A 24,651-nucleotide genomic window follows, 5' to 3' on the forward strand; every position below is an offset into this window, starting at 1 on the left:
CCAAAGGCACTTTTATTTAAAGTTTTCTCAATGTGTGTTAAACTGAGACTGCAATCAATCACGTGTAAAAGACGGTGCCTAGTAACACTGGTGCGTTGCCAGCAATGTTATCTTTCTTCAATGTTAAGTTCCTTTCGCAAACATTGAGCAAGAGAAGGCAAACAGGCCGTCTATCGTGTGAATAGCCCACATTTCGAGGCACTGTCCCTTTAAGAAAATGGGGAACTAGGGAGAAAACTTTCATTTCCTTCTCTGTATTCTTAATAAAACCTACGGGCAACTGTTTATGAGGCGAAAATTGCATTAGAGGCTCGATATAAGTTCCTTAACGTTAGGTTTTAATCTTTTAAACGACTTTACAGCCTTTGTGACTATAGCGACGTTCATCGTTTCCACTTTGGTGAGTTATATTTGCTCTTAGTTAATGCTTAATGTTTACTTCGCCCTGCGTGATCGTCAAGCTTCATTACCTATACAACATTACCAATAAATGCGTTAAAAAGTCGTGTTGTCGTTTTGTACACCTGTAGTAGACCTTCCGTGTTTTTATTAAGTCCAGGAACAAGTTTCCATAATATTTTATTAAACATTACAGGCTCACAATCGCCATGGTTTTTTATGCTTCTTCTCCTCCTCCTTTGCTATCACTCAAAGTGTTTATTGTGCTTTGTTTTATGCTTGAAAGGGTGTTTTTTTTTTTTCCTTCGTCAGTGATCTACCTGCATTGCTGTGGTGAGAGCAGCGCGGCCGGCAGATGGCAGCAGTGTTCACGGAGGATAACGTCTACAGCGAGGCTGAGCTGAACGGAGCGCCCCCTGCTGATGGACAGGATCAAGTGCAGCCGCCCGCTCCTGAGCCAAACATACAGGGACAGGTAGCAGCAGCAGTCTTACAGCGTATCAGAAGTATCACTTAACAATTTTGTTAACTAAATAATCTACAGATTAAATGATTAACCACGGTTAATTTTATGATGCCAGAACTTTGTTGTTCTATAAAAACAATGGTTTGGGCGACATTTAATATGATATATCAGAAAGCTGATGTAATTTTACATGTTTTACATCTTTTAATTAAGTTAAATTATTTTAATTTAAAATTTTCTTGCAGACTTCTTTGTTTTGTCTTTTCTTTAAATACTCTTATAATATAAGTTTATATTTGCAAATGAAATATTCTGATGTGCAGTGAAGTTCAAAAGTCTAAAGTCTGTTTTATATTTATTACATTTTCTTTACAAAATAAATTAGTGTTCACAAGTTTTTAGCATTTTTAAAGTATTTTATATACTCCAAGGTTGCATTTATTTAAAAAAAAAAAAAAAAAACTTTAAAAACTGTAATATTGCGAAATATTATTCCAATTTAAAATAACTTTTTTCTATTTCAATATTTGTGACCATGGACCACAAATTCAGTCACAAAATCTTCTGAAAGCTGAATAAATAACCTTTCCATTGATGTATTGTTTGTTAGGATAGGACACTATTTGACTGAGATATAACTATTTGAAAATCTGGAATCTGAGGGTTCAAAAAATCTAAATATTGAGAAAATTGCCTTTAAAGTTGTCCAAATGAAGTCCTTAGTAATGCATAGTACTAATCAAAAATTAAGTTTTGATATATTTACAGTAGGAAATTTACAAAATATCTTCATAGAATATGATCTTTACTTAATATCCTAATGATTTTGGGCATAAAAGAAAAATGGATAATTTTGACCCATACAATTAATTTTTGGCTCTTGCTACAAATATACCCCAGCGACTTAAGACTGGCTTTGTGGTCCAGGATCACATATTTTAAAACGTAATTTATTCCTGTGCTGGCATAGCTGAATTTTCAGCAGCCATTGCTCTGGTCTTCAGTGTCACATGATCCTTCAGAAATTAGTCTAATATGCTGACATTCTGATGAATAAATCTTTCTTATTATACTCAATGTTGGATAAACTGGATAATATTTTTTTTTCCAGGATTCTTTGATGAATAGAAAATTCATTAACATCAATGAACTTTGATCAATTTAATGTGTCCTTGCTGCATAAAAATTTAATTTCTCTCAGAAAATTTTATTGACTCTAGACCTTCAAAAAGTACTGTATATTATCAGCATAACACCACGAGTAAAATTTTATCAGAAAAAAAACTGGAGATTGCATGGTCAGTGTCACGAATGTGCTAAAAAACTGTATAGAATCTCAAATATTCCATTTTACCTCATAACTTTTCTTTGTTCAATTTTTTAAAACCCTGAAACTTTGTTTATGTGATGTCCACGTATAAAAGAGAAAAACAATCTGGAATTTTCAATGTGGTCTCAGACTTTTGGAACTTTCTTCCTCTGACAGGTGGAAGAGTTTCTCGGCCCACATCCTGACTACGATGAGGAGGAGGAGGAGCGCAAGTACTACAGACGAAAGAGGCTGGGTGTAGTGAAGAACGTGGTGGGGGCCAGTTGCGGAGGAATGATCATCTACAGCGTTTACATGGGTCAGCCATTGCGCATCACACACCACAGGCACACAACATGATTCAGTCCAGTGATGACCTCATACTCCTCAAAGTCTGCACGCTGCTTTATAAAAAGATCTTACTCTAAATACGACACTGAGTAGGACTCTACTTATGTCACACTGTTGTATCAGTGTGATTTCATTATGCACAGTGCAAATGAATATGACATGCTTTGTGGATGGCATACTTCACTGACTCTTCACTCTTTTGGCCATTTTTAGCAGGTTCATTGGCATGCACGCACACAAAGATGTCTCATTTGGTCTGAGACTGTGAAATCGAGGAACAGCTGACAAATCTGGGACATCTTGTCACATGCCAAAAACAAAAGAAGGTTTTTGGAGAGTTGTGTATGTTTCATGATGAGCTGTTTCTTTGTAGGTCTGTTACAGATGCAGTTAATTCTGCACTACGATGAGACGTATAGAGAGGTCAAGTATGGCACCTTGGGGCTGGAGGATATCGACAACAAAATGCTGATGGGCATCAACGTTACACCTATTGTCGGCCTGCTCTACACGCCGCTGCTCATTAGGTTGAGTTTATGTCTTTCCTTGCGTTTCTCTTTTGTTTCATAATGCTCATGCAACCTACGTTTTTCCGTTTTGCTCATTTAGTTTGGCACTTTGGATGTTTGTCACCCGCCGCCACATTTATTAGCAGCGCTTCTACTGTTCATCTACTGTCAACTTAATGCTTGAGCAGTTTTGGCACCAAAGGTCTTCTCACACCCGTGGTGTTAACTAAAAATGACTGGTGATAATTACAGTCCAGTAATCCCACACCCTTTATTTTCAAGTTTAATTGTTTTTCTCAATTTCTTTCTCAGATTTCTTGGCACTAAGTGGATGATGTTCCTGGCATCAGGCATATATGCTCTCTTTGTTTCAACCAATTACTGGGAGCGATATTATACTCTTGTACCGTCAGCTGTGGCCATCGGTGTTGTCATTGTTCCTCTTTGGGCGTCACTGGGAAACTACATCACCAGGTGAGGGTGTTCAGAAGCTGAGGGTGCACGGATCAGTGATGTACAATGTTGTTCGAAAGTTTGAGAAAGAAATTAGTGCTTGTATTGAACAAGTGTGCTTTAAATTGATCAAAAGTAGCAGTGTATTCAACAAAGAATCCTGAAAAATGTATATTAAGCAGCACATCTTTTGTCACTGTTAATAATAAGTAATGTTTCACCAAATCAGCATATTAGAATGATTTCTGAAGGATCATGTGACACTGAAGACTGGAGTAATGATGCTGAAAATTCAGCTTTTACATCACAGGAAATAATAACATTTTAAAGTATATTTAAATAGTAAACAGTGATTTTAAATTGTAGTAATATTTCACAATTTTGGAGTTTTTAATAAGAGGCTTCTTTCAGAAGCATTTTTGAACGATTTACAGTTTACAGTATTTTATTCTACTTCTCAGTTTTCCACAAATTTATTCAGATTAATATAGCAAAATAAAAGCGAAACTGAAGATGCAGCTGTGATGCACAATTTATCAGTACTATATTGATTATTGGCCGATATCAGAGATTTTTGAATATATATTTTGCAGTTACTGGCCATAACATGAAAACAATTGCTGGTATTGTTAATTGGTTTCGAGCTGAATTGTAATAGTGGTGAATCCTTTGCTGTGTAATTAAAACTGACCTTCTAACACTAGCCTTTGCTATTGTTTTTCTATTCTATCTACTTGTTTTCTTTTTATTCATTATTTAAAAAAGGCTTGCTACGTGTACTGCGTTAGACTAACCTGGACTTGTCACAGCATTTACATATTATTACTCTTTTGTTGGTTTAATTGCATCTATTGTCCTCATTTGTATGTCGCTTTGGATAAATAAATAACTAAATGTAAATGTTCTGTTGGAGAAACTATAGCTAAGCCATTTGTAGGATGATTTCCAATATTGCAACATCGACTCAACAAAGCAGCACTGTGAATTGGTAGACAGGGAAACCTGTTTGGTCATTATTTTTCAGATTATGCATTTAGCAATTCTCAATTATACCGCCTCAGATTGTCTTAGCACAAATAAAAGCTCACTATTCAGTCATTGAGTCTTTCAGGCTTGGAAATACAATAACAGTTAACTAACTCCCCACCCACTCCCTCCTCTTTGTTTTGTGTGGTTATCAGAATGGCCCAGCAGTATTATGAGTATGTGAACTATAAGGACGAACATGTCCAGGAGCAGAAGAAGCCCCCCAAAGGAGCCTTCCATTCTTACATCATCATTTTCCAGTCGGTCTTCTACATCATTTTCCATGTGAGTAAAGATGCTCAGTTTAAGGCACTTCCACTAAAATGTGTGAAATGCTGTAAGTTTCAGTAATTCAGTAATAGTTAACCTTTCATTAGTTGTGTTTTCCCCTGAAGTATTTCTATGTATTCAGAGCTGCGTGTGTGTATGTGTCGGATGCCAGCTGCATATGTGGGTTTTTGCATTAATATGCAGCTATTTATAGCGTTCACTCTGTCTCTCTTCTCTCCTGCAGCTGAGTTTCGTGTTTGCCGAGTTCCCCATGGTGCTGTTCCTCAATAAATATCTGAATGATTACAAACACACTCTCTTCAAAGTCACACAGTGTGGTAAAATCCTCTCTCTCGATCTTATCCTCTTTTTAGCTGTACACGCTTACATTTTTAAAGGCTCGTGTGTCGTTCACAGATTGAGCAGCTGCTCAGTATGGTATTTGCGTTAGTTCTCATATCCTTTTGTGAAGTTTTCTCATGCTTGATGCATAATGTAGAACTAAAAATAGACAAGAATGACTTGTATGAAGTACTTTAGACTTTCAAAACTGAAGTGCTTGCTGCGCTCACTGGAGAGACTTATAAAAAGGTATTCACTTTTTGCGGGTTATAACACCTATAAAAATAAAAACCACCACATTAAACATAAGGTATACAAAAGTATACATATTTATAAGGGAGCAACAGGACATAAAAACAAAATGTGACACTGGAAAAAACAATATAACACCTCAACAGCTGTTGCTTGAATACCAACCAGACTTGCTAGGAAAATGAGTAACCAACAGCAGAAAAAGACAATATCAGGATGAGATTCATTCAAATGTTTGTCAGTAAGATTTAAAAAAAAAATAAATAAATAAATATATATATATATATATATATATATATATATATATATATATATATATATATATATATATATATATATAATTTTTTTTTTTTTTTTTTTTTAATGCTCACCAAGGCTGCATTTATTTGACCAAAATACAGTAAAAACTAGGGCTGGTAAGCAATTACATTTTTTTTTAATCTAATTAATTACATGATATGGTGATTAATTAATTGCAAATTAATCACACGTCAAATTTGGCCAAGAAATTACTCCCAAAAGATAATTTAAAGTCATTGTTGTGTAAAGCATCAAACAGACATTACAAAAAGTAGCTTCAGCAAGAAATATTTTGTTTGATAAAATATATTACATATACTCTTTTGGACCATGAGGGTGAGCAAATGATGACACAATTGTCATTTCTGGGTGGGTGAACTATGCCTTTAATCATTTATTTTATTAATTTTATTATTATTACTATGGAAATATGAAATAATTTCTTGAATGAAATGATACTCTAAATAACAAAATAAAACTGCCAGTACGTGGTGGTAAATGTCTTAATGATTAAGTCATCGAGTCATTTATTCATTAATTTGATTCGTTAAAACAGTTGATTCATTCAGGAGTGAAGTAGATGGTTCTTTATGAATGGTCCATTGAATCGTTAGGCTTGTTCGACTTGAAGCGGATCATCACCATCAGACCGATCGGTGTGTGACAAAGTATTAGAGAGCAGATGGCTCTGCATGTTTTTGAATCTTATACACCGATCGATCTGTGCAGCGCGCTTCAAATGATTCACCCAGTTCGCTCAAAGCCTGCTGTGTGTTGTTCGTAGACGAACAGTTCTGCTTCGTCTTCATATTTTCGTTGGCAAAATTGTGCAAACCTGACAACATTGTGTCTAAAATAACACAATATTAACTTCTTACTTACTGAATTGCACTTGTTGCTCGTGTGGTATTGCTTAACTATATGATGCAAGTATAAGACAAACTCAAACAGGGGCATTTTTTTGCCCCATATCTTGAATTTTAGGGACATTCTAACTACGTCTCTGAGTACTTCGGGCGGAACAGAGCTGTGTAATAAGAGCGGCTCTCGAATGAAGTCTGTGGAACAAATTCTTAATTTGTGGCCATGATATAGTCCTACCTATGCTATAGCACGTTAAATGAAGTCAGATATTATTGCACTTTTCACAGTACAAAAAGCAGACATACTTTAACATTGAGCCGTTTTAGCTGGGCGTTGTTGATAAAAATGATCCACTGTTTGAGATTTAGCTGTTTTGTAATATGTATATTTATATGTAGCCTATATTCTTTATTTTAGGATCGGGGGATAAGCAAAAACTTAAGATATGATGATAATTCACTGTAGTTCAGTAAGACATATAGGAAAACCCGCAAATGGTTTTATTTTAAAAAACAACTGCGGTGACAAATAAGACGACAATACCAAATAGCCCATCAGTGTGAACTAAAAACCTTGCTGAAACAATTTTTTATTTTTTTTACATATAGGCCTATTTTAAATGTTTTTGTTTACTAAAACAGCTATTATTAAATCTGAACTACATCAAATATTATTATTAATGTGATTTAGTGCGTATTTAAGCAATAGGCCTAAATGTTCATATATTTTCTCTGCGCCATTTTTATTTATCCTTTTATATATAGGCTATATGCACAAATTAAATTACTGGTTTTGTGGCTCAATCCTTTACAAAGAACCAGGAATCACTGTACTCTATTAGGCCTACTGACTTTAGATTTTTAGTAGTTATTATAGTCATTAATAAAAAACAAAAATAGTAATCACAGAGAAGGTCTCTTTTATTCATTAAAAGTGCTCAATTATTTGATAGTTATCAGTATGATCAAGTGTTAATAACTGAATCTAAATTCATCCCGTACACAGATTAGAACAGGCACACAGTGAGGGTGTGGATACATAAATAATTAGATTTTTAATATCTGATGTCACGGACACTTATTTACTATAAGATAGGAACCTTTAAAAACTGTTTTTAACTGTCTTAAAAAATATTTTATTGAGATATAAACAAGGAAACATCCGAAGCCTGCCGATCCTCAAGGAAATATGAATGAAGCGCTATAACCTGAAGAACCCGGAGGTGCTGTCATCAAGAGTTTATTTGTAAACAATGACGTCATCTAACTAAAATGACCATGGTTACTAAACAGATAATAATTAAGATAGGCCTATGATTCTAGAGTTAGCACATAATATTTCTGTAATATGGCCAAATCACTTACAAAATCGTTCACAAATGAATGCGCATGCTCGGATCTACACCAATAAGATTTGCTGTGTTATAAACCAATGGAATTGGGGGTGGGCGGAGCGACACTTGTCCAATGTGTAACCCTGCCCCAATCGTCCAGATTGCACTCTACGGGGCAAGTGAGTTAAATGCGTTAATAATTTTAACGCGTTATTTTTTACCGTAATTAATTAATCTAATTAATGCGTTAAATTACCAGCTCTAGTAAAAACAACTTTTTTTTCCTATTTTAATATATTTTAAAATGTAGTTTATTTCTATCAAATAAACTACAAATAAAGTCATTACTCCAGTCTTCAGTGTCACATGATCCTTCAGAAATCATTATAACACGCTGATTTGATGCTGCTTATTATTTGTATGGAAAAAAAATCCCAAACTTTTGAATGTTTGGCATTTGAAACCCTTTATTTTTTTTTTTTTGGTTTTATAAAACAATATATGGATGGTTCATAATTAAGACAAAACATATTTGGACTATTATTTTGTGGTTGTCAAATGTTAGTGAATCATGTTCATAAGTAATGCATTAAACAATAGCAAAATTCACTCCGAAAAGTAAAGTTAGCTCTCGAGAATAATATATTTCTAGATGCTACTTGTTTATTTTTTTTTTATTTCTGATTAATTTAAATGAATACATTATGTAGTATGGCCTATTCATTACTTCCACTGTACCTGTATTTACTTAATTACACCGAAAATAAATTTACCTCAATCAACTCCATTTAACACCAAAGAAAATAGGTAAAATAGGAACAAAATCATCTTGAAGGCATGGTAGTTTCATGTGTCAATAATGAGAAGGTCGAATAAGGCGTAAGCTTGCAAAATAAAATCAAATGTGTCAAGAATATTTACGGTTGGAAAAAATCTGTCATTTGGCAATCACTTCTGTCTTCCTGCAAACCGAGGCGTCAGCACATCTGCTCCTCGGGGCTCTGCTGTGTCTGGCTCTTCCTAGCTCTCAGCAGAGATGACGATAAGAGTTTTTTCAAACCAGCATTTGAAATGGCAAAATAGCCAATCACGCCAAATCACCAGCAGCACTGCTTAACATGGAAAGTCACCCACTTGCCATATTGTGTAGAGAAAAACACTGTATAGAGAAAGAAGCAGTTTGAACTCTGAAATCTTTAAAAAATGAATGCATCTAGACCTAAAATGTAATATAAAACCGTCTTGCAGTCTTGTACGATGCATTATTTTCTCTTGTCTCATCTTATCTTCTCTCTCTCTCTCAGGAGCCTCCGGGAAAGGGGTGATAGAGAATTTAAATAAGACAGTTTTGCTCAGCTTGCCTCGCTCTCTGCTCCTTATCGAGGTGGAGAGTGTGCTCATGGGGGCAGCCTTCCTCGCCATGCTTATCGTAAGACTATCATCATCATCATCATCACTATGACGTCTCTATCCTCCACATCATCTTAAAAAAATAGGATTATATCAGTCTGTAGTCAAGAGCAATTTGACCTTGATAGTCCTTTCACATAGATATTTCACACTGAACCAAAGTAGGATTGTTATTTTGTTTTTAGCAAAATCAAGTGATTAATTTAAAAAAGGAGTCTTTCACTCAGAAATGAACATCTTTTATATAGCCTCATGCTATTCTGAATCCATTAGACTTTCTGTTAAGTTTTTTTAATGTACTGTTATTTCTATATGTATTTACTATAGAAATAACAGTAAGTTATGCATAATTACAAGCAATTAGTATAGTAAGTACATGTTTGTTAATTGATATTACTCGGCACATATTTGAGTAATTACATGGTAACAAAGATGCATTAAAATAATGTCTTTTTCTTTTTGAAAATTAATTTCCATATAAGTGAAAGTGAATCACTAAATAATTGCTGACTATTAAAATATTTAATAATGCCTATACGGCATAAAAAGTCAATTAAGTTTTAAATTAAGAATGTTTTACGTCATAAGAAAAACGATATTGTGCTCTGGTTTGATATCAGCAGCATATATTTTGGACTGTTCCTCACACAACGTTATCATGTTTTACCATGTAGTGCACGAGTGGTACGAACTGCTCATAATTAATCAAATTTCACATTTCATGTTCAACTTTAAACAAGAATTTTCATTTTGGAGTGAACTACCCCTTTTAACAGTGTGCTGCCAATGTTCCTAATAGTTCCTGGTGTTGTGTGGAGCTGCATATCGGCCTACTGAGGAGATTGACCTCCGCAGCATCGGATGGGGGAACATCTTCCAGCTGCCCTTCAAGCACTTACGAGACTACCGTCTCCGTCTGCTCTGTCCGTTCTTCGTCTACTCTGGCTTTGAAACGCTCTTCGCCGTCCAGGGACTCATACTGGTGAGAAAAATAGACTGTGTAGCTGAAATACACTGGTAAAATTTGAATATCAAAAGTCACAGTGTCAGCTCTCAGCACTCAGTATTTTTTAGCTTAACAAGACAGTTTTTGGTTGCTGTTCTGCAATATTAAGCACCTACGAAGACACTGCAAGTAAACCAATTTGTCTGCTATTTAGGTTAATTAAGCTATTAAAGGAACAGCAGGCAATCACTCATTACCTAAACAGATTTTCTCCTTTTTTATGCCTGTCTTTCTCAGTCATATGGAGTGTGTACAGTAGGGATGGAGAAGCTGTGGTTGTTAGTTATGGTGTATGGTTTGTCATCCTCCGTCTGTTCGGGCCTGGCCCTGACGCTGCTACGCTTGCCCAGGCCGATTATTCTTCTGGGGGGCGCCTTCATGCACTTTGTGCTAATTATAGCCCTTATGTGCTGGTCGCCCCAACCACGAGAGCCTAGCTATCTTCCGTATCTGTTGGTGCTCACTGCCCTCTGGGGTCTGGGCACTGCACTCAACAAGACTGGACTGAGCAGTGAGTACAAGTGCCTTTTCCACGTTAAGCTTACACCCATTTCGAGATTGCACAAACATCAATGATATAACATAACGTTTTTGTGTGTAGCTCTGCTGGGGATGCTGTATGAAGACAAGGAGCGACTAGACTTTGTTTATACCATCTACCACTGGTGGCAGGCCATTGCAATCTTCATCGTCTATCTTTGGTCTGCATTGCCTATGCGGGTAAAGCCTTTATTTTTATTTTTTTGTAGGTTTTGACTGCATAATTTGCATTTATTGTAACCAGGCAAAAAATTATTTGCTTTTTAGTTTACAAAATGTTCAGTTATGTCAATTATGGTTCCAACATGTCACCTGAAGCTAAATAAAGTGCATAAATCAATCATAATAAGTACTTTCTGAAGTGAATCGATGCATTTGTGTAAAAATAATATCCATATTTAAAACTGTGTGTTTACGAGAGAGTGGCATTCCAGGTGATGACGCAGGACGTAGGTGTAGCATAAGCTCCATTATAAAGCTCGGAAGAGCCAGGACATTTTTCAATATAATTCATATAGTTAAAACTACGTTTTAGACATTGTCACACAGCACACCCTTCAAACCAAGCTGCTTTCATTTGCGTGACTAACATGAACATTGCGAATTCTGCACTGCTGGCTTTTTCACACTCGCACGAAACTCCCGACAGCACAGATTCCTGTTAAAGTGACTGGATTTTGTTCATGAAATGCCATTAAATTTGTTGAGAGATATTCACTTTTTTTGTTGTTTGTTTATCGATGTTTAAGAATAGTGAGCTGAGCATTGTCTCTGGTCTCTTTTTAAGGCGAAGCTTGGACTCCTACTCTTCACTCTCATAGTGGCATGTTTCTGCTACGTGCAGATGGAGCGTCGTCTGGCGAAGAAAATTCCGTTCAGGTTGCCCCGGATTCCCCGTCCAAGACACAAGGTAATTTAGCTGTTAATGTGTCACAATGCAGTGAGTCCCTGGAGGCTTTAAAGTGATTTTATAAAAGAAACAGCTTCACTAATGTCTTCTGTTAATGTTAGAAGTAGAATCAATTTATTCTGTAAAATAATTGTTTTTTATCATTTTGACTCATCCTGTTTGGATTATTATTATTCCATATCACTGTCATTGCTAATGACTTGCATTACTATCCTTTTCCTCAAAGGTCAAAGGTTACCGATACCTTGAGGAAGAAAATTCTGATGAATCCGACACAGATTTTAGTGATGCTGATGAGAAAGATGAGGATGAGAGAAGGTTGGTTGAGGAGGACAGAAATACAGACGACGATTCCCAGGGTTCACCAGGACCGGAGAGGAGCGGGGTTAGGGACCGCAGGAAGAAACAAGACAACACTGCCTACGAACAGGCAGGAGAGAGAGAGGACTATGTCCAACACACGAGGGACTAGAAAAGGAGAGGTGAAAAGGCACGATTGGGGATTGGAAAGCGATGAGAGGAAGTTGTAAAATACTGAATAGCCAGATTGAAAGAGAAGCGATGGTATGGGAAACGTTTACTCGCTTTTATAATAAATAAGGCTTTTTTTCTTTGGAAAGGAAAAGTGTGGGCCACCGATGGAAAAAATGAAGGTCAGAAAGTAGTTCACAGTAAAAAAAATTGATAAAATAAATAAAATAAAGAAGAAGTGAACCAAGCATTTCATTGAAATGGGAAGTGAAAAGAGGAAACTGTAGATACCTTGTAAGGTTAGGTGGTTTGTTGCCATAGAAATGGATATTCTCCATTTGGAGGCAAGGTGATGTACTCGAGTTGTGTATTTCATTCTAATTCCTTTCTGTGCGCTGTAATTCTTTATCCAGTTCATATCTGTGTTCCTTATTGTAACTGAAGAACCAAAGTTCTCTCCATTTAAAAAAAGTGTTGCATTTCATTTTCTTATATGATGTTATAAAACCAGTTTTAAATTTGTAATAAAGATAAAATAGAGGAGATACGTATATGATTTAAAATGGTGATTTTGCCCATTGGAATATTTTAAACCAATGTATGATGTGCTTTGATATGAACACAATAATACTTTATTTTTATTTTATTTCGAGTTTGCAGTGTTTCTCTTTCATCTGCATTTGATAAGGTATTTTATGCAGTTATATTCTTAGGGGCAGTTCACCAGAATAAATTTTTGGTATTTTGCCATATATTTTTCCATAAATTTTTTAATGTAAACATGCGTTAGATGGACTTTAGTGCATGACACAGCATTCTAAAAATGCAGTACACAAGTTAAGATAAGTTCAACAATGCATTTTTGCATTTGAAAATGTGAGACGCAGGGCAGTGGAATGGAAGTATTTAACTTGAGCTGTGTTTTATTTTAGTTTTTTAAGTTTATCACTGTTAAGGTCAATTTTTTTCACAGGTGAAATCAAGTTATTTCAATAGGAATCCAAGCAACTGAATTTCTCGTGAGGGCGAAAAATGTCCCCAAGCAGATTTTGAAACTTGTTCAAGTTGGTTACATTGACAAACAAAAAGTTGCTTCAGTTGGGCGAGATGCTGCACAAGATGCAAGACTCGAGCGCAATGCAACAACCAAAATATGTAGCGCATCATGTTTACATAAACAGTGGGATGTAATAATGCATTCTCTGTGAACTGCCCCATTTGAGTTTGGATTTCAGACAAAAAGAAATAATTGAGAATTAAAATAATATTTCTTAAAATACTTTTCCTAATCCCCAGCATTATGACCTTTTTGTGTATTAGTGCCTTACTGCTGTCATAAAACATTTACTAGATATATCACAATCTTTATATTACAATCTTTTTGTGAACTGGCAAAAAGACAAAGATGCTAGTTTGAGGTGAGTATGTTTTTATTAGTCAACCGTTGTCCTCCTCTCCTCCGAATGGTCTAACACACTCCCATCTGTCCCCATATGGCACTCAAACGTCACAGAGATGTGACATGGTTGCATATACAGATACACATCTTGCCTTTGACACATTTTTACTCTCCGGTGTCTCCCAGTGTGCTTCTGTTGTATAGAATATTAGTCTCATTTGAATATTGTTTTTATATGCTACTACTTTACCTTGAATCACTTGTGGGGTTGAATGTTAGCTGGTGATGTTTGTTGAACAGGCATTGATGTGTATCTGTGTATGCCTGGATTTTTTTTTTTTTTTTTTTTCAGCAAGTGGAAACTACGTGCAGCCAGTGAAGGTCTTACAATTTCCCACACTGCACCTCATAAAGTGACTGCCGCTAGAATGACTGGTGTGACTCCTCTGCTTCCAAACTCTGCACTCTTTCGGTTTCCTTCCATGCGCCCTCAGGCGTTACTGCTGGATTCTGCGGATGGACTGGATCTGAGGGGTCTGGCAGTGAGAGCCCCAGTCCCTCCAGTGCTGGTAGTCTCCGCTGTGCCTATCACACTCCATAACATACTGCTGTCCTCGATAGCCAGGGTACTCGTAACACACAAAGCTGCAGGGAAACAGACCATGACAGGAAATGAGGAGGAGAGGTGGCGACTGAATACGATATGACAAGCTATGTGGAAGGGAATTAAAAAAAGAGTTTTAATAGAAAGTGAGGATCTTGAATTAACAAATTTGGCTGGATTAATCAAATGTACATTAGAAATGTAGGTAACACCTTTTCTCGCTATTAACTAGTTGCTTATTAGCATGCCTATTGACGGTTTATATGTATGTATAAAGCAGATATTCTGCATGACCATATTCTATATCCCTTAATCCTAATCAATACCTAACCTTAACAACTACCTTACTAACTAATAATAAGCAGCAAATTAGGAGTTTATTGAGGGGAAAAGTCTTAGTTGGCAGTGAGAATTGGCCCTTAAAATGTGAGAATGGAATACTTAAAATAATCATAATTAGAGTTTAGAATTATGGGATGCTTTTTTCCTGTTTTATCACCTAACACATGAAAACTGCAAGTCCTTCTTCCATGTATGCTATAGTAAATTATCACTGTGTTAAATTATCAGTTTCTGCAATGACATGCACTGAAATGTTGATATAACGTCATTACATAACAGATGTGGCAGTCACAGGTACAGTATTGCTGTTATGTGAGTGCGTTTGATGCACCAAGTGAGGAATGTGCAGTCAAAGAAAGATGTTTTATCTGATGGTATGTTACACATGACTGTATTGTGAAAGCAAAATCATTAACGCTTCACAAATACAAGGACTGGATACTATGAGCCAATGATGCTGGTCTCATCTGCGTTGTGTGTAAGTGTATTGTCAGCACAGCTGTTGAGCATGAGAAATGTGTAGTTCTGGAGGACAGTAGTTTGGCACTAATGGTGTTTTGTCAAGCATTACTCACGCGCCACACTGCACATGCATGGAGCCCACTTGCTTGTCGCACCAGCCCATGGCCTGCAGAGATGGGTAATCGTCACACAGCTCTATGTTGCGGCCCATGAAGTTCTCCTTCTCATAGATGACCATGTGACTGCTCTGGTGGTCCTACAAATTGAGAGAGAGTTTGGAGGAAAAAAAAGATTTTAGAGACACAGTTTGCTTGAATGAATTTGAGCAGAACACCAACAAACATCACGATTACCATCAATCTTGCCTGTTGCTACACTAAAAACATGTAAGGTTTCAAAAGGGGGCTTTCGCAGAGAGCCATAGTTTTTGGGCTCCCTAAATAACTTTTCAGTGAACAGCTTTTAAAAGAACTGTTTTGTGTGTGCGTGTGAGTGAGTGTGTGAAGACCATTTTAATAATCTTTTCCACTTTAAATAGCCTTTTGTGCAGTGGAAAGTTTCCATGGATGTTAAAGGTTCTTCATGGAACCATTAATGCCAATAAAGCCTTTATTTTTAAGTGTAGCTGCTTAGCCGAAAGTGTCTATGATATTCTGGTCCACAGACATGGCTGAGCTCTGTTCTTCATTGCAAGAGATTTTCTCATCTTGTTTTATTGTCAGGCAAAATCAGTCCAACTGCTTTGAAAAGTTTGAGAATAAAAGACTTTCAAAGCATCAGAATGCGCTCACAGTGCTGCAGATGGGGCGCAGTGACATCATCCTCTCCACATGGTAGCCCAGACTGCCGCTGTAGGCATCCCAATGAGGATATTCTCCTTTTTCCAGGATAAACTGCTGTCCCTGGAAGTCATGGTGCTCGTATCCTACCCAGCTGCAGAGAATTAAGAATAAAAAAATTATAAAGTACTTATAATAGGTTTTGGGGTATTTATGATGTTTTGTTTTCTTAAAAAATATACATTAAGATATAATAAGCACTGTGCTCATAAATATTTTCTGGATTTGTTTTTCTTCCTGGGTAGCCTTCAGGAAGCAAGACAAAACCAATTTTCAAGTAATCTTGAGGCATCTCAATCATATTCATAATTCATTAGAAAGCACACTTCCCAACACACATTTTAAAACATCTCAGGATGAAACACCCAAAAGCTTTCAAAAACATCTAAAACTGTAATTTCCTTACTAACTGGCAAGATTTGAAATCATTAACACAGAGTGGGCGACTCACGCGCCGCTCTCCACACGGATAGAGCGGATGTTGTCAAACCCACGCTCCTGGATGTTGCGGCACTCTGAGGTGAGCTCCTGACATTTTCCTTGGAAATGCTCCTGCTCGAACGCGGTCACCTGACAAACACACACATGTATATGCCACAGCTCCATTTTCTAATTTGGAGAAATGTCTCTCTCTCCTACAAACACACAACCACTGGCCTCCTGTCCTTTCATTATGTCCCCTATCTGTTAAAGGGATAGTTCACTCCAAAATGAAAATTCTGTCATCATTTACTCACCCTCAAATTGTTCCAACCCAGTTTGAAGGTTTTTTCCCCTCCTGAACACAAAGGAAGATGTTTTGAAGAATGTGGGTAACCAAACAGTTGCTGGTCCCCACTGACTTCCACAGAATGAAAAAACAACCATGGACGTCAATGGGGACCAGAAACTGTTTGGTTACACACATTCTTCAAAACATCTTCCCTTGTGTTCCAGACAAGAGAGAAATTCATATATGTTTGGGACAACTCGATGATGTTCATTTCCGGTGAACTATCCCTTTAAATAATCCAGGATTCTTCTCATACTTCTGCACATCTTGGACAAGAAACAGCAACCATCCACAGAGCATTCATCTTTAAAGTCTCAAAATCAATACTTGAGAAGAGGATGCCTTTGTTAAAATATTGATAGTCTGGTGCCTTGTTTCTCACTCTCAGACAAAGAATCAATAGCTTGTTTCTCTCTATTCATTCCCATTCATTGTTCTTCTCACTGGAGAGAATGAGTGGTGAGGTTTTTACCTTAAAGCAAGCAGCCATGTCTAGCCCAGACGTTGATGGGTTTGTTTGGATCTTAGTAACTCTGTTCATCTTCTTTCCTGCACAAGAGCCAAGGCCGAAAACTTCATCAAAAGTATTTTACAAACTTTGGGAGATGTACAGTTACGTTTCATACAAACATACGGTTTGACGTACATTTGGGCATTTTGGGAAAACCTAAGGAGTGCTAATGGAATTATCAAAAGGCCAATCCGTATTGGATCAAAAATAAATGAGTATGTATAAATACATATGTTAAATAATATTTATTATACATAATTTTACTGCTCTGCCGAATACTTGATTCTTATAACAAACCGGTGCTACTTTCATGTCCCTTGTATGTATCACTCCGCGAGCTCTCTTTTTCATACAAATGCTAAAAAGTTAGAATAGCAGATTGGTAACATATGCATCTCAAAACAAGAGTGCTAAAATGTTTTTGTGGTCTTCAGTATCGCTTTTATGATGGTAAATTTCAAAAGCCACTTGAGAAGCGCTTTTTTGCCACCTTTAGCAATACATTGCTAGACGCTTACTAGAAAGAAAAGAGCATATTTAGAAGGATAATATTTAGAGAAAAATTAGATTCCCATATGGTTAGGCTATATGAGAGAAAATATGTTACATTGTAGCATTTTTGCTAACTCGTCCATAGAAAGTGGATTTGTAGATTAAAATTACTGAACATATTGCTCGTAAAAAATATGTAAACAAAACAAAAATAGAAATAAAATATTGTAATGTTTCAGCGTTCGTTGCTCGACGGATTGTTTCCCAGAGGAAGCTTTAATATGCATGCTATACACTGCAAAGAAGTTCCGGTTGTTCCAGGTAATATCCCAAAAACAACAGCCAAGGTGACAAAGTGCTATTTAATTTGGCACTTGATCAGATAGCTAATAGAAATTAATTGGCGTTTTTTTATTTCGTTTTTTTTAATTATTTTGTAGGTAGGCTAAATTTCCATAAATGCATCTATTACTGTAACGTTATCTTACCTGAATTTCCACCTGTCCTACTTTACAGTGATGCTCGTCAGTCCCGTTTGGAGAGGAGTTTTATGATTATTTGACGCTTCTATTTTATAGCGACCATCAAAGCTAGGTGCGCGTCGCGACGCTCAAATTAATGGAAGGATCTGTGAGGGAGGGAGTGTGTGTGTGTGTGTGTGTGTGAAATCATTCTCTTTATTGTGAGTCCAGAGTAGTGGAGCATTTTGCGCCGTCAGCGCATTGGATTTGATGTATCCGCGAGCGAGCGCGCACCCCCGCGGCTCGTGTGAATGCAGACACATTAATTCACACAATGGAGCGCAAGCGCCTGTATTCCTATCGGTCAGCACTGCGCATCGTATGCTACACAATGAGCGGCCTATATGTGGAGAATACAGGGATTTGACCCACTGCATACAGTGAACGTCCTCGCTTTCAAAGCTCAGAAACATGTTTGTAGTTTGTCTGCTGTCTTAAGGTTTGGAAGACAGCCTAGTCATTTTTAGTAACCACAACCATGGCGAATCCACACATTAAACATTGGATTTATGAGTGGTGATTTATTTATTTATTTTATTTTCTCACTTTGAGGTTTAAAATAATTTGTTGTAGCCCCCCCCCCTCCTCCTCCTCCTTTCTTTTCTGCTTTACAAAAACATTGCAACCTAGAATTCTATCTGTCCATGGTAATATCACTTAGGAAACAGAACTTTTTCAAATCTTAAATGAACTGAACATTTTAATATGTTTCTGTAATACAACAAGACCTTTTTCCTTAATAATCAAGTGTACTATACTAAACTCATCATAAATCCATAATCCACACTTGTAGTGTTGCATTAGGTACATGTGCTCCATACTGGCTGCTCCTCACCTTACATGACCCATGACCCAGAAGTGTTAAAGTGATGGGAATTACAAGCTCACTGTTTACTGAATACTACTGCAATTTATAATGAATGAAAAATGGTAGGCCTAAAAAAATAGCAGGAAATGAGGATCGTACCATGTTGCATAATTCAGTTATCTTGAAAATGCTGTGATTTGCATTTTCCCCCTTGTTTTGCCTAAAAATATCTTACTGTGTCATCAGCTTGACAAATTTTAAGGAAAGAGGTTTCAGACTATGGCTGATATTACTTTGGGTTCATCCATCACAGTCAAACTCATTGTATTATGGGATTTATTGCTGTTTTAAACATAGCCAGAGTGCCTTGTGGCGGTGTGTAAAAGAATACATTCCACATAAGAGATATGTTCTTGTAATAAGTTTTTAGGCTACAATTATTAGGCTAACAGTCTCACTCCGCCATGAATCTTAAATTGTAATTGGTGCAGTCTTGTTGGCATATTATCCAAAAAAAACCCTAACTTTCACAGTTGCCAAGAGTTTTAACACAACATATGGGCTGCATACGCAGGTTAATGTACTTTGTAAATGAGACAAAAATAAACTTTTATCGGCACCAAATTAGATGCATTTTATGAAAAATATCATAAATTCAGTGTACGTTTTGGAAATTCGCCAAGTCTTCAATTTGCCGCCTGATGGTTTGGCTTTGGCCCGATGGTGTTCCATTGCACTGACAAATGAGATTTAGTTTTTGTCCATTTTAGTGTGCTGTGGAAGCAGGTTAATAATGTAGTTTTAAAATGATGAACTTCTACTACCACTAAATGAATTAGGCTTTTATGTAAAATATCATAGATCCAACTTTCCAATCGAAGACTTCACTTTAGTATCACTTTGGTATTTTTCCTTTGGTTTACGTTTATCAGGTTTCATGTAGGACTACTTCATTTTACAGGGAAATAAACTGGAAGTATTGCTGTAATGGCACTCAATAGCTTGTATTTTTTGTCACCTTGTAAAGCTTCAGAACCAGATACACACACAGACAAAAGGTAAGCTTCCATGATTATGAAAAAGACTTCTTGAGTTTGAGAAATAAGTATACTCTCTCTCTCTCTCTCTCTCTCTCTCTCTCTCTCTCTCTCTCTGTGTTTGATGATGGGGTGATTTCTTTTCTGTGTGTGGGTTGGTGAGCTCAGCGAGTTTGTTTCTGTGGGCTTAATCCCCCTATGCTGGGCGCCAGCCTATAAAAGGGACACATGTTTGCTTTCAATACACACGCTGACGCGCTGATTGAGACAGAGAGCGGCTACTGACTAACACAGGTAAGAGACTGGGGTCTGTGAGCAAAAACAAACTGGGAGAGAGTTGATCCCATGTTTAGTCTGGTTGCATAGTCTACAGCAAGGAAACCCAAGCATGAGCTTGCGTGTAAGAATATCTCTAACAGCTTTGACGCATTAGTCACTGGTAGAAGGCAATTAAAATGTAATCCTTTTGTGAGCATAGCACTTTATTCATCATCGGGGTGAACTGTAACCTTTTTGTCATAACAGAAACATTGAATACAGAAAAGTTGTGGATATGAAGAGAGAGAGAGAAATGAATTATAGGTGGTGTGTTAAATAATATATAAAAATGCAGTACCAAGTGATGCAGGTTTTTAATTATTTATTAAACACAGTCTCTCATTTAAATGTCTGCTAATTACTTACTGGGGTGAGTGTTATTTTAATTAAAAAGGGCTGTTTGAAGCCTTGTGAGAATCTGGGGCTAGGTTAATTTAATATCTTATGCAAATATTTTGAAGAAGTAGCAAGAATTGTATCAGCCAATATTTCCTCAGTTTTCCATCAGATACCTTAAGGGTCTCATTCCATGTTTCACTTTTAATATTCAGCCATTATAATGTACCATTTTGTGATATATTTGTAAATTAGTCATCCCGGTCAAATTGTTACGTATGAGCATTGTACGTCTGTAACACTATTGTGTAAGTATTTCAAAGTAAGTGGGTGAAGAATTCATTCAGGGCTATAAATGTACTCGATGATTTGTTGGAATGGGTTTCATGGCTTGCTTTGAGCAATATTTAACACTTCACATCACTACATATCCAACAATAGATATTTCCAGCAAGAAGGCTGCTAATTATTCACGTTTCTCCACTCTCTTGTTGTAGTCATCATGTCCACTGGTGGAGAGAAGTCCAAGCCTGCCTCCCAGCCTGACGGGAAGGCTGCTCAAATTCAGAAGAAAACCGAGACGGGCATGGGAAACTACAGGGTATGTGCCGGTGCCATATTTACAGATGCATAAAAGTCGCACATGATGACTGATGAAAGGTGCACGATGGCAAACAGCTGTGCCAAACAGTGTCAATTCAGTTTCCATAGAAATAGATGTGGGAGTTGTATGTATGCTTTATTTTTACACCAAGCTAAACTAAAAACTGACAACTTTAACTGAGAGTTGGATAACAAGCAAAACTGACCTGATTTTCTTCTGCTTTGTTCTCTCTCAGATGTATGTGTATGATCAGGAGAACTTTCAGGGCCGCATGATCGAGATCTCCAATGAGTGCATGAATGTGTGTGAAATGGGCATGGATAGAGTGCGTTCCCTCCGCGTGGAGTGCGGCCCGTGAGTGTTCCTGTGATATAGTTATGAGCGACTTACCAATTGTTGTGCATTTTAACACTATACCTCCATTTTCTCTGTGTTCCTCTCTTTTATTTAGTTGGGTGGGTTGGGAGCAGATGAACTTCTGCGGAGAGATGTACATCCTGGAGAAGGGCGAGTACCCCCGCTGGGACTGCTGGAGCAACTGCCACAGGAACGACTACCTGCTGTCCTTCAGACCTATCAGAATGGTATCCATCCCTTTTATTCATTATACACATTTCTGGTTTTGTTTAGAATGTTTTCGTTCCATTTATAAGAAAATCATTCACTAAGCCATGGTGCTCATTCAGAAAAGTGAGTTTGATTCCTGTTCCCAGCTACAGATAAACTGAAAAGGAAAAAAATACATATTTTTAAATCTATGGATATATTTCCTGAAACATTGAGCCATGGAGTTTTTGAAGGCAATGTAAGTTTGAAACGAGCTCCCAACATTTCCTAATCTCTTCCCTCCCATCATTTCCAGTCCTGTCGCACTCACTATATTCATAAAAGTGGCTAAAAGTGGCCAAAGAAAAAATTATTTTTGAAATCTCATGCATTTATTAGTGAACATTGTACCTTTATCTCCTCTTGTTTGTGCTCCTCACAGGACCCAGAAAAGCATAAGATCTGTCTGTATGAAGTTGGTGAATTCAAGGGCCGTAAAATGGAGATTATCGATGACGATGTTCCCAGTATGTACACCTTCGGCTTTACTGACCGCGTGGGCAGCATCATGGTCAGCTGTGGCACGTAAGTGGTCTCTCATCAAAGAAATCTGAGTAGACTGTGATATTTGAACATAAAAGTGAGATCTCAGCATAAAAAATAGATCTGATATGAGAAAAATGTGAAGTCTGTGATCTATAAGTCATAAACCTCACTTCCTAAATCCACTGAGCTTAAAACAGAAATTTGTAGTTTTTCATGTTATAACACTTTCTTTTAGCTACCGAAAAGTGTATAAAATGTGGCACCATCAAGACATTGCTCTTTTTTGGGGGGTGGTCAGCCTGTTCTCATGGGAAAATGTAACTATTTTACCAGGTGCCAATTTTATGTGAATTCATGTGTAATTCATATGTGAATTCAATTAATATATATATTTTTTTATATAAAGTATGCATGAAGGTCCACTCTTAAACATAACTATTACTGAGGGAAAAGCAAATTGTACGAAAGTGACAAAATGAGTTTGAATGAATTTGTTCATTAGTAATCTCCAAAACGTAAAATAGTTATGAATTGCCATGAGATTGTTTGTCTGACTAATGGCAGACTTTTTTTTGCCATGACCAATCCAATCTCACAGAAATAATTCTGTGAAGTGGCAATTTCATATAATGTGAATCATACAAAAATGTATGATTTTCCAAAAAAAGTGTGAAGATTCTTTTTTTTTGTTATTATTGCCTAAGCAGATCATACAAATCAGACTGAACAATTCTTTTTATGAATTAACCAATTTGTCAAATCATGAAATTGTTATGAATTCCCATGAGATTGTTTTTGTCTTTGGCGAACAGTATCAAAGCTCCTAATATTTCAATCAACAAAATATGAATAAAATATTTTCCAATGTGGTATAAAATCTGGCACTGTAAAATCTGTGTACTTTTTTGGCAAGACCAACCCAAACTCACAGAAAAACAAAACTATTCTAAGAGGTGGCGATTTCATATAATGTTAATCACACAAAAACATATGATTTTCTGAAAAATGCATGAAGGCCCCCTAAACATAACTGACACTGTTGCATAAGCAGATCATACAAATTATATGATTTGATAAAATGATATAATTGTATAATTTATATGAATTAGCCACCAGTTTGCCAAAACGTAAAATTGTTACGAATTACCATGAGACTGTGTTTATTCAACTAATGGCAGACTTTCTGGAAACCTGTTTGAAAACAGTCACTTTTGTCTTGCATTACACACTTAAGTTTTCATTTCATTTATGGTTACTTAACCTAGATAAACTATCAGTATTAATGCTGTTAATATTTCAATAAAATAATTTTCAGTGTGGTAAACTTCTGATAATACAGAAGTGAAAAATAGGCTCTTCTTTATTCTCAATTCTGTACTTGAGTTTTCTTCATTCTCTATGTTTGTTTGCCTTTCCTCTCATTTCTTGTCTTAGTTGGGTGGGCTACCAGTATCCTGGTTATCGTGGCAGCCAGTACCTGCTGGAGAAGGGCGAGTACCGTCACTTTAACGAGTATGGCGCTCGTCATCCCCAGTTTCAGTCCGTCAGGCGCATCCGTGACATGCAGTGGCACCCAGACGGCTGCTACACTATGGCCACCAAGTGAGGGCTAGGGAGGACGAGAAAGAGAGGGAACAGGGGAGAGAGAAAGAGAGGAGGAGGAGACGATGAAGGAGGGGGAGGGGGGAGGGCCAAGAAGGAGAGGAGGAGCGCACCACCCGTATGAGTCATCCTGGGAAGGGAAAGAAGGAGAGAGGGATGGAGGTCAGTGAGTTATGGCCAGCAGCCTAGCAGACAAAACATCACAATAGAAAATGTGGCTATTGATAACAGATGAAAGCATGGCTTCTTCTTCCCCACCTCCCTTTATTCTCTCTCTACTCTTCACCTCTTCTCCCATCTTCTTCTTTCTTCCCTCTTCCTCCCCTTCCTCATCCTCCATTCACTTTTCCCCTGAGGAAATCAGTCCATCAAAAAGAGTCTTAACTGATGTCTGACTCGAGGGGATTGATAAGGGTGGGTTGGGGGGGGGGGGGGGGGGGGGGCAATGGGTAGCAGAGGGAGGGGTGTTTTGGCCTAAAGGCCGTGTAAAACCTCCACATCCTTTTGGAACGGTAATAAAAGCGACACCTGTGACCGTTCCTTGTTATCACTGCTGATCTGTGTCCATGGCCTTTTATTTTTAACATCAATATGTCAGTCCTCTCATATCATCACATTCCCAAAAATTCTAACACCTTCAAGAGAAAGACATGAATCAAATGTTAACATTAATTATGAATTATATCTTTAAAGGGGTAGTA

General features: G+C 37.1%; 3 protein-coding genes across 4 annotated transcripts; 2 read left to right on the forward strand and 1 right to left on the reverse strand.

Moving 5' to 3' along the window:
• Positions 1 to 130: 130 nt before the first annotated feature.
• On the forward strand, positions 131 to 12,754 carry LOC306872031 (protein unc-93 homolog B1-like). Of its 2 annotated transcripts, none has more exons than XM_079420361.1 (13): positions 131 to 400; positions 712 to 874; positions 2,352 to 2,493; positions 2,899 to 3,052; positions 3,347 to 3,508; positions 4,669 to 4,798; positions 5,028 to 5,121; positions 9,179 to 9,303; positions 10,084 to 10,266; positions 10,528 to 10,801; positions 10,892 to 11,010; positions 11,618 to 11,740; positions 11,967 to 12,754. In XM_079420361.1, the coding sequence occupies exons 2-13, from the start codon at positions 755 to 757 to the stop codon at positions 12,210 to 12,212; spliced, it is 1,872 nt and encodes a 623-aa protein (XP_079276487.1). In that variant the 5' UTR covers positions 131 to 400; positions 712 to 754; the 3' UTR covers positions 12,213 to 12,754. The 2 variants fall into 2 exon arrangements, with proteins under 2 accessions (XP_079276487.1, XP_079276488.1); XM_079420362.1 differs by having other exon boundaries at positions 137 to 400; positions 686 to 874.
• Positions 12,755 to 13,626: 872 nt separating this feature from the next.
• LOC306872051 (beta-crystallin A1-like) lies at positions 13,627 to 18,377 on the reverse strand. Its single transcript, XM_079420393.1, has 6 exons — positions 18,121 to 18,377; positions 17,102 to 17,178; positions 16,309 to 16,427; positions 15,810 to 15,951; positions 15,132 to 15,274; positions 13,627 to 14,255 (listed from the first exon to the last, which is right to left on the reverse strand). The coding sequence occupies exons 2-6, from the start codon at positions 17,168 to 17,170 to the stop codon at positions 14,108 to 14,110; spliced, it is 621 nt and encodes a 206-aa protein (XP_079276519.1). The 5' UTR covers positions 17,171 to 17,178; positions 18,121 to 18,377; the 3' UTR covers positions 13,627 to 14,107.
• Positions 18,378 to 21,154: 2,777 nt separating this feature from the next.
• On the forward strand, positions 21,155 to 23,954 carry LOC306872049 (beta-crystallin B1-like; the record flags this gene model as incomplete). The annotated part of the gene is made up of 5 exons (XM_079420391.1): positions 21,155 to 21,253; positions 21,492 to 21,610; positions 21,708 to 21,840; positions 22,245 to 22,387; positions 23,783 to 23,954. The coding sequence occupies 5 exons, from the start codon at positions 21,155 to 21,157 to the stop codon at positions 23,952 to 23,954; spliced, it is 666 nt and encodes a 221-aa protein (XP_079276517.1).
• Positions 23,955 to 24,651: the final 697 nt, after the last annotated feature.

This window comes from Barbus barbus, assembly GCF_936440315.1.
Source record: "Barbus barbus genome assembly, chromosome: 7".
Taxonomy (NCBI): domain Eukaryota; kingdom Metazoa; phylum Chordata; class Actinopteri; order Cypriniformes; family Cyprinidae; genus Barbus; species Barbus barbus.